General features: G+C 41.8%; 1 protein-coding gene across 6 annotated transcripts in view; it reads right to left on the bottom strand.

Moving 5' to 3' along the window:
- The window catches only part of dgkh (diacylglycerol kinase, eta), a 50839-nt gene that overhangs the window by 33926 nt on the left and 2004 nt on the right, over window positions 1-14909 (bottom strand). For 4 of the 6 annotated variants that reach the window (XM_086220229.1, XM_086220228.1, XM_086220226.1 and 1 more), the window contains exons 3-5: window positions 5706-5816; window positions 5092-5250; window positions 837-917 (exon numbers count right to left, since the gene is read on the bottom strand). In XM_086220229.1, coding sequence (XP_086076355.1) covers window positions 837-917; window positions 5092-5250; window positions 5706-5816 — 351 coding nt within the window. The remainder of the gene's footprint in view (window positions 1-836; window positions 918-5091; window positions 5251-5705; window positions 5817-14909) is intronic. The other 2 variants (XM_086220227.1, XM_086220230.1) reach the window with 1 other exon arrangement.

The raw sequence follows: 14909 nt of genomic DNA, 5'->3' as shown, positions 1-14909 counted from the left end.
ATTGCCACCATTTTGGACCAGTTATTTTTTTTTTATACAATTCTAAATATCTCTTAAATGCATTGATGGATTTTGGAACAATGACATTTAATTCAATAGCAAACAGGGAGGGATAGTTACTCCATTCAGCCAAACAATTCAAGACGTTGCGGCCAACTGACAATGAATAGTTAAAGGCGGTGACTGAGAGGGACCGCCATGAGTGTTTTGGTGTAGCTACATGAATATATTCTGCACCGTATGGCTACCGCTGACAGCGTTCAGAGAGACTGGCTGACTAGATGTCACTAGAGCAAGCGATAAGTTCTCACAGTACACTTGGGCAAGGCACTGAATCACCTGTAGAGATATTGTTCTCTAAATACTTGAACCACTAGATGTGTGCAGTAGGATAAGGCACATTATGGTATAGTGCGGTATGGCACGGAAAAGTACAGTCTGAAATGGAATGGTGCAGTACAGTGTAGTACAGTGCGAAATGGAAAAGTTTCATATGAAGAGTGTTGTGGTTTGAGTGATGGAATCTAACCGTGCTGTTGATTTCAAGGTTTTAAGTGAATGTCTTTCAGACATTAGAAAAAAGGCAATTCAGATGATGTTTACACAGTTGTGCCTAGAATGTAAAGCCAGGTTATCCACTGTTATCCTATTTTTAGACATCTCTTTGGCTGTGAAAGCATGTTGATCATCCAACCATTTGAATTCAGGATCTGACATCTATAAAAATACACAAGAGCAACATGTGCAGTCTACACTCACGAATGACTCTCATCCATCACTAAAACTCAGTGGTGGTGCTGTGTGTATGTGGATGTTAGACTGCAAGGTGCACTCACTGTGAAGCTGTTGTTGACATTCTTCGTGCTGGATTCTGCAACGCTGGCGTCCGATAGGTCCACCTCGTCAAAGATAAGGGACTACGGAAAAGGGTTGTGTCAGGGAGAGGTCCAAGCAGGAGGACAGAGAGAGAGATTGAGGGCACAAAGGAGAAAACAAGAATGAGCCTCTGCAGTTTATTTTCAATGTGAGGTTATATTGAGCTTATTGTAACTCGGGCATGAAGACAACAGTGAATGACATGCCTTATTGTAGCCACTACAAAGCTGAAACATTTTGATATAGGATGGAAACTGGAATTGTTAAATTTACAATTTCTAAACTAAAGATGTTGCTTACACGCTTGTTCTACAAGATCTACAAGTTTCAGGTAATGAAAAATACTTCTCATGACAGATGACAACATACTATTTACTTACAACAAGACAATTAATTCCTTTTAAGCAGACTTTTACACCTTTATCCAGTTTTGCCATAAAAAGCCCCCATTATCATCATTATGACACCTTGTTGCATTGAAAATATATGAAAATTTTATGAAAACTGCAACAAGGCATGGTGCGATATACGTCGTGTAAAGTGTAACTCAATATTGTCTAAGTTTGGACTGAGGTGTTACAGCGTTACAGCACTATTACTACCTCAGGTTGAGAGGTGGAACTATTTCTTGCAGTGTAAAATAAGGCTGTGTAAAAGGAGCAATTGTAAATGAAGCTTAAGAAATTGAAAGGTATGAAAGAATGAGCTGTTTTTATTTTTTATTTTTTTGGTGGATCACTCAGTAGCTTATTACATCCGCCGTGGTGGTATTCCGTTGAGTGCTATTTGTCTTTCTGTTAACAGAATCACTCAAGATCATGAGGCTGATTTTCACCAAACTAAATAGGGTAAATAGGATGGAACATGAAAGAACCAAATACATTTTGGGGTAGATCCATTTACAAAAGCACAAAAAAATAAACAACTTTTTTTTTCTTTTCAATTCGGATGTTCAAAGGTAACCCTGTTGGAAGAATATGTTCTCCGAGTGCCCTCTACTTAGAAAAGGACTGTTACACTCAAAAACAACATCATAATAAATATAAAAAGGAAATATAAAGAAATAAAACATAAAAGTTTGGTGACTGTTGGACAGAAGCTAGCTGGAAAAGAAAGAAGACCACAGCTATAACGGTTCTTGTTCTCAATTAATCAAAACAGGAAGAGCGGTCGCTGCGAGTAAGCCATGCTAGCTGGCATACTGACGCCTGGTCACGGTGGCTCCACAGGGGGAATGTAAATGCATATGCATATTCTTAAAGGCCCCCCCCCCCCCGTAGTGAGAAATGACATATTATGGGAGCAAAAATAGCTCAAAATCTAAAAAACTGACCAGTGTGAGACAAGGTGCGCGTTGTAACACGGGTTACTACTACTAGACGTGGTATTAATTGTGAGATAAGTCACACACATACATGTGTAAGATTACTGGAGTACACTTTTACATGTATGGCAAAAAACACACAGGCAGTTTGTTTTCACCTTACATATGTAAAATATCTTGCATGGTACATGAATGAAAATCAAAGCTTCAACCACGTGGGCTAGCAGACATGCTTGCTCGCTCCCTTCACGAACCTGACATGGTGTTTTATTTGCCCAATAAAGCAGTCCTTATATAGCTGAGCACGGAAATCTACATTGCAGTGTCACTCTGTCTCCTTTTTTGACTCACAGCCTACATGAGACAAACAATACAGTGAAGACTAAGAACGCTGTACAGCACGTGGTGGGGGAGCTGGAGCCAGCGGACACACAGAGGAGAGGCAGAGTCTACAAATAAGAACATGATATCCTAACAGAGCTGTGATGCGGAAGGCACGCATCTGAGCTGATGCCGTCAAAGGAATGCCCTCTGACTGTGTGTGTGTGTGCGTCTGTGTGTGAGCGTGTGTGTGTCTGTGTGTGTGCGTCTGTGTGTGAGCGTGTGTGTCTCTGTGTGTGTGTTTATGTGCATGTGGAGGGTGGGGGGCTCCTGCAGCTGTCAGAGGGAATGCCCAGTTAATTATGCTCTCCCAAAGCTTTGCTACACACCAGCCTCACCAGGCGGTTTGTGTGTGTGTTTGTGTTTGAATGGTGGGAGCATGCGTCTTAGGCACTGCAATAAATATATGCCTTACACATTGTGTGTGTGTGTGTGTGTGTGTGTGTGTGTGTGTGTGTGTGTGTGTGTGTGTGTGTGTGTGTGATACGTGTGTGTGATACGTGTGTGTGATACGTGTGTATGGAGTGTGTCGGGCCTCTGTGTATGACTGACATGCCAACACAAACATGGCCGTCCTGTGACAGTGCTCTTGGCTGCTATAGCACTGCATCAAGTGTGTTTGCATGTATTTGATTGCCGTTCGAAAGTCTTTTAACACACTCTCTCGCCTTCTGTCAGCCGAAGACACGCTTACACACACACACGCACGCACACTTAAGTGTGTTGAAGGAGTTGCAATGAAAGCTAACAGTGAATGGTGGACAATGGCAAGCATCCAGCTCCTCTGTTGCTCATAGATCCAGACCTGCATCTCAGCGACCTCAAAATACTGACTCTTCTCTCCTTTCACCTTTTCCTTCCTTTTACACCAGGTTAAATTGTAGGTGAGGAGTCCATTAATTCTACCAGTGACCGTCTTTGACTTGGGAACAAAAGAGCAGATAATGGGCCAAATGCTGATGCTGAGATGTAGCCTTGAGGATGGATCAATGAGGAGGTGCAAAGGGCAGCACAGCCAGCCAGGCCACCTCTGGGACACCGGAGTGGACGAACATGGAGGGAACGGGAGCTTGTCACTTTCTGGCAATGACAGAAAGATCTCACTCGCTTATAATATTCCAATTATGCAATATATCACCAATCCTTACTCTACCACAAGCTAGAGGATTTAAGCAGGACAAGCAACACACAGCGGGAGAAAAGTGAAAGCCACAGGCCTCATTGATATTTATCTTAACGTTATAAATGAATCTAGAGAATGGTCTTATAGTCACAGCAGGCTTGGACTGGGAACCTGGCAATTCTGCCCCCTTTGTTGGGCACCACCAGCGGAAAAAAGAAAGCGACTTGCTGACATGTCACTGTGCTGTGGCAATGGTGTTAACAATGTCTCTTCAAAACATCCCACCTTTGCTGTCACTGATCATCCCCAGTGCCACTACACTGCACTTTCTGGCCTCGTAGCTTTTCTTTCTAAGGACAACTGCAATCAACACTCCCAAGTGTAAGCAGGATATGTGAGGAAGTTGCATGGATGTGTTAACGTGTAGATCAATGCATGTAGACTATATCTCCAGCCTTTGAGATTGGTCTCAAAATTGTCATATTGAATTTAGCGAGTCATCCCTTCAACACTTCAAACCGTTCCAATCACATAACATCAAAATTGAAGTGGAAAATAGAGGTCAGACAGAAAGAGTCAATGTTTGAACTGAAAATATACAGGGCCGAAACAGTGGAGCGAATTAAACATATTGATGCTGTAAAATGGTTGGCATTAAAAACTGGCTTAATTTGTGTTATACAAAATTCTGCTACCTGCTACAGCACTAGGATTAACAGTCCAACAAACAAAGAGGAGCAAAGGGTGCTTGGTACAGGTGAGCAGCAGCAGGCTAAATCCCGTAGGGAACAGGGATAAAAGAAGAGGACGCCCCCTGCTGACCAGCCGCAGGATAACAGGCAGCGTCAGGACAGAAAAAAGCTCGCAATTTAGAGACTCTACTGCCACTCCAGTCCAGGATTCAAATGAACCAAGTACAAAGATGATGCAAAAGCACCTCAAGCCACCTTCTGGCAACTGAAGGCAAACTAACCAATACTTCCAGTTCAGGTTGGGCCGGTCAAGAAGGACAATGCCAGGGCTGAATGTTGCTCCCAGTCCAACCCTGAGTCACAGTGATATATGTTTGCTGTCCTTTGTAGTTATTTATTTCTCCAGTATCCAGTGCATTCATGTCTTATGGACAGACTTATGCTCATTTCAGGGAAAAGCCTGGAAATGGTTCGAGCTTAATTTTCCATTAATTAATTCACAAAATGGCCTCCAGAAAGTCAGGATGATTAAACATGCTGTTTTGATATGTTAGAGAGCTCTGAACCAGTCTTGAGCCGGTAGTGCCATAAGACATGAATGTAGCACTATCATGTAGGTGAGTAGGTGGGGATGGAATGGCTGAGCTAAAGTGATCTTGCCCCTGGTCCAGGGCCCCTGGCTGTGCTGTGCTGACCCGGATTCTCACTAGGCCTTCCTCAGATCCACTGGCACCCAGAGGAGGGGGGGAGCGTCGTGCGCCAGTCCAGCACATGGACAGAACTCGCCAGCACACACGGCTCCTGGACACCCTACGCAGCGCCCGCTCCTGCCAGCGAGCCAGTGCACTGCCAGTCTAGTACGGATACATACATATACACCCACACACACATACACACACATGTTCCAGACCAGGGACGTTAGATGCAAGGTCCACAACAGTGAATAGTTCAGAGCTTTTGTTGGAAGGAAACAAGATGAAGGTAAATCCAATTAAGTGATTAAGAACGGAAATAAAACTAGATTTGATGGGTTCAGAATTTATGTATAGAAGAACATCTACAGACCAGGCTATAAGAGTGAGGGGATTGATCAGGTTTAAGGCGGTCCACCTGCATCTGGAACTGGCTTTGACTCAACACACTGAAGCAATTCATTTGTGGGATTACTGAGCAGAAATTGAGGATCAACACAAATGGCAGCTTGTCCATCTAAAGCAAATCAATTTATAGACAGAAGACTTGAGCGCATTATACCTGAGGCTATTTGTGGATGTGTGTTGTTGCACAGGAGTACACTCAGTCAACAAACCTTGGCGTCTTTGGCGTAGTAAAGAGTTCTGCCTCTCAATTTGAAGTAGCGTTTTTTCCACCGCTGGAACGAGCTGGTCTGTTTCAACAACAATCCTTCCTTTATGCTCGTCTGGAGGGAGAAAACATTAAAAAAAGATTAAAAAAAACATATTTCTATGGAGCCTCCTAGTGACAAATTTGATTAGAATCCTAACATGATGGTTAAATCTCTCTAATTATTTGATTTTGTCTGATGAAAACTTTGGATTCAATTTCAGCACAAGTGGGAGAAAAATAATAAAAAGTCAAAAACCTAGAAGAAAAATTCTTGAGCACGCACGCATCCACACGCACATACACATAAACGCATACACACAAACACACACGCATATACACAAAATAGGTGCAGAGCTAAAGTTTTTTTGTTTTATTGTAGGCTAACCTGGAAGTTAGCATTGCAGGGGTTAGCATGGGATCACTCGAACAGAAACCAATGGTATTTTTACAGCAGCTCATTGCTGAAAATTGAAACTTAAACATTTTATAATTCCAGACAACCTTAACAAAGCATATTTAGGATTTTTAAAGCATAAATACCATTGTTAGAGGTACTATGCTAAAGTTAGGCTATCGAAAAACTACACCGAAGACACATCCTGTTAAGGGTTGCGGGGGGCTGGAGCCTATCCCAGCAGCCTTCGGGCAAAGGTGGGGTTCACCCTGGATGCGTCACCAGTCCATCACAGGGCTATCAGGAGCAATTAGGGGCTCAGTATCTTGCTCAAGGATGCCTCAACATGGTCACCTGGGGAAGTGAGGATCGAACCAGCAACCCTTCGGTTGCCAGACGGCCACTCTACCACTGAGCCATGCCGCCCCGCAGAAGCATGTTAAGTTCTTATAGAACATCCATCCATCCTAATTATAATGAGGAGAACAATAAAAAAAAGCAGTACACAGCAGAGATTATATCGTTTGGGAAGATGGAAAACACAAGAAACTTGAATTCAACCATCTCTTACACACTTATTATCATAACCAATGTCAGCATGTATAAACACAGAATGGACATACAGAGCAAATGCAATTGTATATGGAAAAGATACACACACACACACACATACACACACACACACACACACACACACACACACACACATACACACGGAAGCTATTTATAGCAAAGGAAGGCTGTTCTCTGAGGGGAGAATTGCAAACAGAGACCGAAGCCTGAGGCTGACATCCTGCCCACCAGCTGTGTCAACTTAAACGCAGAATACACTGGTGCTCTAGAATACAAGCTCATTGTGGACACACACACAAACACACGCACAGGTATGTCACAATGGATGAAGTATGCAACTATTAAAATAGGAGATCACATTCATCGCTATACTCAACTAGGACCACCGGCTTTGTTGGAACTAAAAACAACTAATAATTCATTTTTATGACTCCTGCTAGGAATCAGACTTGATGTTTTACTGCTTTCACTGGAAGAGTGGCTCCTCTTCATGGTGTATCTGTTGTAAGAACTGAATATATATGGGATAGGCAGTATGATTATTGGCTAATTGCCCTACATTCTGTCATTCCATGAGCACAAAGATTTATTTTCTCTCAGGAGAATTTATAATGATAAAAATCATGAGTCGTAGTCCGAGTTTACATGGTGACTACTAAGTATTGCATTAGAAAAAGTCTTTTTTTTCTCCTTTAAAAAAAAAATTATACAGATTTTAAAATGGAAACAACAGTGAACATTTAATTCATATTACAACCCAATTTCCAATCCCAAGATATCTGAACATGTAGAGATTTTGCAGAACCACTTTGTGAAATATTTGAATGGTTGGACAAAAACTGCTGCTAAAAAAAAAACTGTTGAGGTACTTTAAAGTAGTACCTTCAGAGAGTATAATTCTGCTAATCTTTAAGCTTTTACATGGACTGAATGAATGACGAAGTGAAACATTACATTTGGCTTAGTAAATAGGAGCACTACAACACTACAAGTAAAACCAAATCTGCAGTACGAGCATGTGAAAGGTGAGTGAGTGCTGTGTTTTCCCATAACGAAGATGAAGTATCCCTAAAGCGTGATGCAGTTGTGAAGTGTGAAGTATTTGAGGGACTAAAGCGAGCAGGATCTTTCAGATCGAATCATCTATTTCCAAGATATCAGGGCTTTTGCTGTCTAGTGTGGGTCGAGTTAAAAAGAAAACAATGGATCCTACGTTTCCCATAATGCAACTTGAAAATACTCACATCTTCCAAACCAGTCTATAGCTCAGAATTTTACAATCTGTAGTCTAAAAGTCAAAAGCAAGATTATGAAAACCCCAATCAATAACAGCAAGGACTACTTAATACTATTTCACCATGTGATTCAAAATCTCAATCATCAATACTTCAGGTTCCCCTGTTTTGACAGCAAAGATGGCCGAAGGGAACAAAAAATAGACAGGCGGCTGTCTACCTATGTTATGGTGAGTCCCAGCTCCATAAATCCAGCTGAAGACCAAATTCCTGCAGTGGATTAAGGTGAAATACCTCAATGCTGACTACCCTATAAGGCCGGCGACTGCAGCACAGACACGGCTGGTGAAGTCATCTCCTCATTTAGGGCCGTTGGGCTACCGAAGAAAATGGAAGTGCGTTCAGAAGTTTCTCAGTTAAGCAAAATTTCAGTTTTTAACAAACACGGGGTAGACTTGTTAATGTTCCCTAACACAAAAACCACATGCATCCCCATAGAAGGCACTTTAAACCTCGGTAAAATGATTTAAAAAAAAAAAAAAAAAGGAACTGACCCCTTTCCCACTGCAAACAGACTAGTTACCTTTCTGTGTTTTTTTTCTTTCTTTTCCAACACATTACTCATAACAAATGCATCAGTAAATAAGGGAAAAAAAAACAGAATAAGAGGCAGACAGAAAATTACAGCATTCACAAAGGTTTTATGTTCACATGTCAATGTCAATGTCAGTGCTTGTCTTCTTCAGAGCCATTTGACCCCGATTTGAATCGAATACATGCAGCACATGTCGATTTGGGTAGAAATTTAGGAGGGGACACTCCCCCATAGTTATGGAGCTAGCTTAGCTTTCCATAACTGTGAGTTTTGATAAAAACTAGAAAAATGCACTGTTTTGCTGTAAACTGTTCACCCATGATTGCCTCTAAAGGTGCCCAACATGCCCTGTGATGCCACTTCCAAGTCAACTCCAATGGCAGCGTCTATATCCCGGATATTTGGGCATCATTTTCGTACAGCGGGAGGAGGTAGTGGTCCAACAAACATACACAAAGACCATGGCCTATACTGTACTAGTACTGATAGTACAAGCACCTACTAACTTTATACATGACTATAGTGTTGTTGCTTTGATGCAACAAGTGTCTTTTATTTCATCTTTGTAAAAAAAAACAACAACAACAAAAAACTTTGTGACCAAACTCTAAAAGTAGAACTTTTTTCCTTCATAATCAGAAGAGTACAAATGACTTTGCTCTAGTTGGATGTTCTATTTTCAATTTTGTCCCTCCTTGGCCTCCACAGTTCCTTTCCTTGTCTTCATCTCCTTCCTGTTGCCAAGTAGGCCAGAAGTGATCTATAAATAGTCCTGCTGCTAGCCTCCGTGCACTGCCCCTCTCCTCCTCGGCTAAATTGTGATACAGAGAGCAAGTCCTGTTCCAGAGAAATGAGTAACCTGAGCAGCAAGCAGCTTACACCCACACTCTGCCTGGCCACTGACATGGTGGCACACACACAAACACGCACGCTTATACAATGGACAAAGGCAGTTCAAATGAATTCAGCAGCTGTAGTTGGTGGAAGAGAACGGTTCAGGAGTTCCTTGGAAGACAACATGAAACGATGTAGGAGTTGCGTCTTTGACTAAACCCAGACAAACACTAAATGACTTATTCACAGCTTCTTTAAACCTGACTTGGACATTCATGAGCTTAAGCTTAGCCTAACTGGAGGCAACATACACACTAATGGTATCACTTCCCCTCTTCCCTTCGGAAGTGAGTTAGATACTAAAACAATCAACAGCCCCTTTAATGTTACCATCAAATTCATCAAATTTTTTTTTTTAAAAAGACTTGACTTTCTTCCTCCCTTTGATAAGTGAAGTCTATAAAAGTGGTCAATGAGAAATTTAGGGCTGCTATTTAGTCTGAATGGTCTGAGAGAGTCTGTCTGAAACAGACAAGCTTACATTTACGCCCACTTTAAGCAGCGATTGGCCAAGTGTGTTGAGGTGAGGTAAGAAAATGGGCAAGCAACCTTTTTTCGTGTGCCTTTGAAAACACACTCAGCCAGGAGAACCAGAGGCTTGGCTACCAGATATAAAGCCTCTGATGACGCTACTGCTGAAGGAGCGTGAGAGTGTTTCTTTCATTAGTCCTTCCTCTTTCATCCTGGATTTAACGCAAGTCTTGATTGAGCCGATTACATATCGAGGAAGAAGCACTGAGATCACGTTGCTCCGCCACAATGAGACGTGGTCTAGTTCTCATGAAACCACATCATTTTAGCAGCATCAACTTGACCCCTTGCCACCATTACGCCTGTCATCACCGGAATAAGAGGATGTAGGAACTCAATGGTGTCATATTATTATTTCTTAAGCCTATACAGTCACACATCTTTGGTGAATTGGTTTGCCTGGAACCCAAGAGAGGAACCCAAACGATGTTGTTCTGATTTCTTTGTTAAATTTCCAGCAGACTTGGTGGCATGTATCCTGGTGTCCACTGGTGTACTTCTGAGTTGCCTGCTTGTACTTCTACCAGCCCTGAGGCAACAGAAGGACCCCATCACTTACCTCTGCTTGCTACAGCAAAATCATTTTAAACAGAGCCGGAGTCTTCTTGGAATTTAGGCAGCATACACATATGACTACATTAAAATAGACTGTAATATCCCCATAAAGAGACAATAAGACTAACATGTGAACAACATTTTCTGACTGTAACATGAAGAAGGCCCTAGCTGGAGTAAGCCCCAATCAGATTAAGGCATGTTGGGTATTCTGATCTCAGTCGCATTATTGAAGTGTGCTATTTATACACTTTAATCACACTAGGAATTCCTACTACAGATTTGGCAGTATTTAAAGACACAACACAAACCGCTTGACGATGTATCGTGACCTTGAACACAGTGGTTTTGTACCATTAGCAGGTGAACAATCTAAACTAGAGGGCACTTGGAAAGTGTGTACCAAGATAAGCCAATTTCCAATGTATCACCAAATGTCTGAAATCTGAAAAAGGTCTAACCAGTTACAACAGTTCCATGATCAAAACTGGTCGCCTCGCCACAGGAGCACTGATTAACAAAAACTCACCCCGCTGATAAGATCTTTAGATATTTCTGACCAAATTTATGGTAGATCTGGTTGACCCGGGAGAAGGAGTGCATCAAAGTATAAATACAAAATCATTTTTTTATTTTAACACCAGGTGGCACTGTGAGAATCTGCACCAACATTTAAGTGGTTCTTCTAGTGATATTCTGAATCCCAGGTTTTGAATTATCCTTCTGAGTGACAGATAGACAATGCCACTGAAGACATTACATCCTTGGTGGCGAAACCAAATCAATGCAATAGGAGAGAAACGGTTTCAGGTCAAACATCAGAGTGAAGCCCCGAAATATAACATTGAAATATAATATGAATGACTGGATGTGTGTGTTCAGTCATTGGTCAGACTGATCTATATCATGTAAACAGGGAATATCAATGTATCATTCTGTAAACAACTCAACAGACTCAGGTCAAAAGTCGTAATGTTGCCGTTCATGTAATGGCGTTTTCTAGAATAATAATTACTGCTTACTAGTCACTCCTTTGTTTGAGTGGATGCTGACTGGCTGCTGAGGAAGACCACGGTCTCTGTTAGACCTCCATGACGGACTCGTCATTCCTCAGGAAGAATGCACTGTTCGCAGATCCAGAACAATCAAGCCTTTTAGAGACCAACATATCTCAGTATTTCGCATGCATTCCCTCTTTAACAGTCTCTCCAGCATCTCCTGTTGCTCTCTCCACACATTATCCTCTCTGTTGGATGTAATTGTAACTCTGTGGCCTTCCTATTCCTGACACATGGTAGAATTTCACTGTGGTGATGGGAAAATTACAACACAGTGGTTGAAAAGGGGTAATTCCTCTATCTGTGATCGCCTTTGTGGAACGAATACAGGCACAGTGGTTGTACGTGTCAAGTGGCAACATGTTGATGTTGCTGAAGCCAGCAATTTACACACATTTACCTCATTCAGCTGCAGCGCTGGACATAAACATCGCTTCAGTGCTGCAGCTGATTTATGGCACAACATGTACAATTGGTATTTATGTTAGCGAGAGATGAAGAGATACATACCAACTGCAGTTAAGCGTCAATGTCTCAACTTAGCATCACGTCACTTTCCCCGAAATCTAAATTTAAATGTAAAAAATTTTAGATAAATCTCTTCCTCTTTGTATTTTCACATTTAATGGAACATGCCAGCATTTTTGGGAAACACATTTATTGTCTGTCATCTTTAGAGCCACACAAGCAGATAGACAGCCCCCAAATGACCCCCAAAATGCGAGTTAGCTTTGCTGCAATGAATGCTAGCGGTTGTACATAGGCACAAACCATCTGAACCACTTTTCGCTAAAATGTTCTGTATTTTCTAATACGGAACAAGGTTTCTCTAAAAAAAAAAAAAAAAAAAAATTATTGAAAATCATGACATGTTATTTAAGAGTCAGATACATACCCGAACTACTTTTCTGACCAGATGCTGTGATTTGACACAGCATCTCAAAAGCCACATTATAACTTTGATAACCAAAAACAAAACCCTTGCTGACGGCTGCAAGAGCGACTGCTGATACTTATACCCTTATACCTAAGAGATCATGAGAGGGAGTCATTCTGGACAAACCCAAACACACACGCAATCATAGTTACTGTCAGGGTGTCAATATGCTTGAATTTCAACACATTTTATGCATCTTAAAAACAGTGGTCGCTAACAAGCGAATAAACAACATCAGATTGCCTTTTTGCTTCTTAAATCCTAAATGTGGTGTTAATTTGTCAAGATCATCTTGATGAACTGTAAGTCAAATAAACCTATTTTGTGCCACAGAGCTTCTTTCTAACAAGAATCCAAAATGTGATGCTACAATCCCATTGGCTGTTGACATAGGAAACCTAACTTCCAATTGGCTGACAAAAATACATCACCCTTGCACCGCTCTATTAACACAATACGATTTTTCTTATTCTTTTGTTTGGCTGCAAAATGTCCAACACTACATTAGTTTGACCAGGTCTGCAAAATGTACTTTTTCATCTCACTCCTTGTCTACATTTTCTCGTAATACACCAACGAATGTCGAGGGAGGACACACAGACGAGCCCTTCCACCTAACCAGCTGTCCTCCAGGCAGCATTGTCATAGAGTCAGCCAATGAGGGCCGAACGATGTGGTTGTCTGTGGCAACCGAAGAACCAGAGAGATAGTGGACGTAGGAGGAGATGAACATAGACAGTGTGATGGTCAAGTACACACATACATGAGCTCCAACACACACACACACACACACACACGCACGCACGCACACACGCACACGAAGTCCAAAGCTGAGCAAACAACCAAGTGGAACAACACTCAGTGAGTCTGCGGCTGCATGATCCATTAGGAACTTTCAGCACATAAACACACACATGCACATACACACATACTCTCCATGAAAAAAACCCACTGAACCACACAGCAGCAACTTCAACACACAATGTCAACATGCTAAGCACACTGATGCAGTTACAGTAGAGGAGCTTTATCCCAGTGTAGCCTGCGGAGCAGATGAGCGGTATCTGGGCTCTAAGCCAGCATTTCACGTGTGTGTGTGTGTGTGTGTGTGTGTGTGTGTGTGTGTGTGCGTGCGTGCGCATGCATTACTGCAGTCATTTGGATACATTATGACTCATATCATGTTTACTTTCAAACACATTTAGAACCACTGCCTCATCTTCAGAGGTGTGTAAAGAATCAACGTACGCAGAAAAATCAACGAGTGATGAAAAGTCCTCAAGAAATGTCAACAGGTGACGAGGGACGTAGCTCTGTGTTTACACTCACATTCAATACAACATTCTACTGTCATATCAATCTCATCTAGATATCAATGCAGTAGAACTTACAAACCAAATAGTCAGCAATCAAATCACTTCTGCAGGGTGCGGCATGGCTCAGAGGTAGAGTGGCTGTCCAGCAACTGAAGGGCTGCTGGCTCGATCCTCACTTCCCCCGGTGACCATGTCCAAGTATCCTTGAGCAAGAAACTGAACCCTTATTGCTCCTGATGGCCCTACAACTGACTGGTGACCCGTCCAGGGTGAACCCCACCTCTCACCCAATGTCAGCTGGGATAGGCTCCAGCCCCCCGCAACCCTTAACGGATAAACAGTGTAGAAAATGGATGGAATCACTTCTCTTTCACATCAGTGAACATTTTGAATGCTGACAAGCCAAAATAAGGATTAAAATGTGAAACCACGTTGACAAGGTATTAAGGAATTTTGGTCAAAATATGCTTGATTTTGTCCATACAGCCCTGCTCTACTTTAATCTTGGGTGAAATAATTCCTTAATTGCCTGTATCGTCCAGCCCTTAAAGAGCGAGGGGCATTCATTGGCAAATATTTTTGATATTTTATAGGCGTAAGGTTTCAGAGTGAGCAAAGCTTCTCGGTGGATGTCTTCCTCATTGCAAATGAGCATACTAGGAAAGGTCTGGCCAAGTATTCGCGTGTGCTCAAATGCTAAATAATGTAAACGGCATGGAGTGGAGCAGTCAAGTGGATCCAGTGGTGTGGGAGGACGGCACTCTCTACAGTGTAAAAGATAAGTGGGCCACGGAAGCTTAGGTGTCAAAGGTAAGAATTAGCCAAGCATCTGTTTACTTGCCGCTGCGCGACAATTTATTTCCCCTCTGCACATATCATATCTCGTCATATCACAACATTGTTGGACTAAGAAATTAAATCAAATACAAACATAGCTTCTAACGAATATAAAATAATACTCATTCAAATTTGTATTTTGTTTCTGTTATAAATCAAGCAACGCACTTTCAACTCTCCCTAAAAGCCCACAGTGGCATCACAAAACAATGCAAAAATACATTTGTTTAATTATCTCACA

The sequence above is a fragment of the Aulostomus chinensis genome, chromosome 12 (assembly GCF_037954235.1).
Source record: "Aulostomus chinensis isolate RoL2024-O1b breed Wild chromosome 12, RoL_Achi_v1.0, whole genome shotgun sequence".
NCBI classification, from domain to species: domain Eukaryota; kingdom Metazoa; phylum Chordata; class Actinopteri; order Syngnathiformes; family Aulostomidae; genus Aulostomus; species Aulostomus chinensis.
Note: the sequence above shows the minus strand (reverse complement) of the source record. Positions and strands in the feature narration are given on the sequence as shown.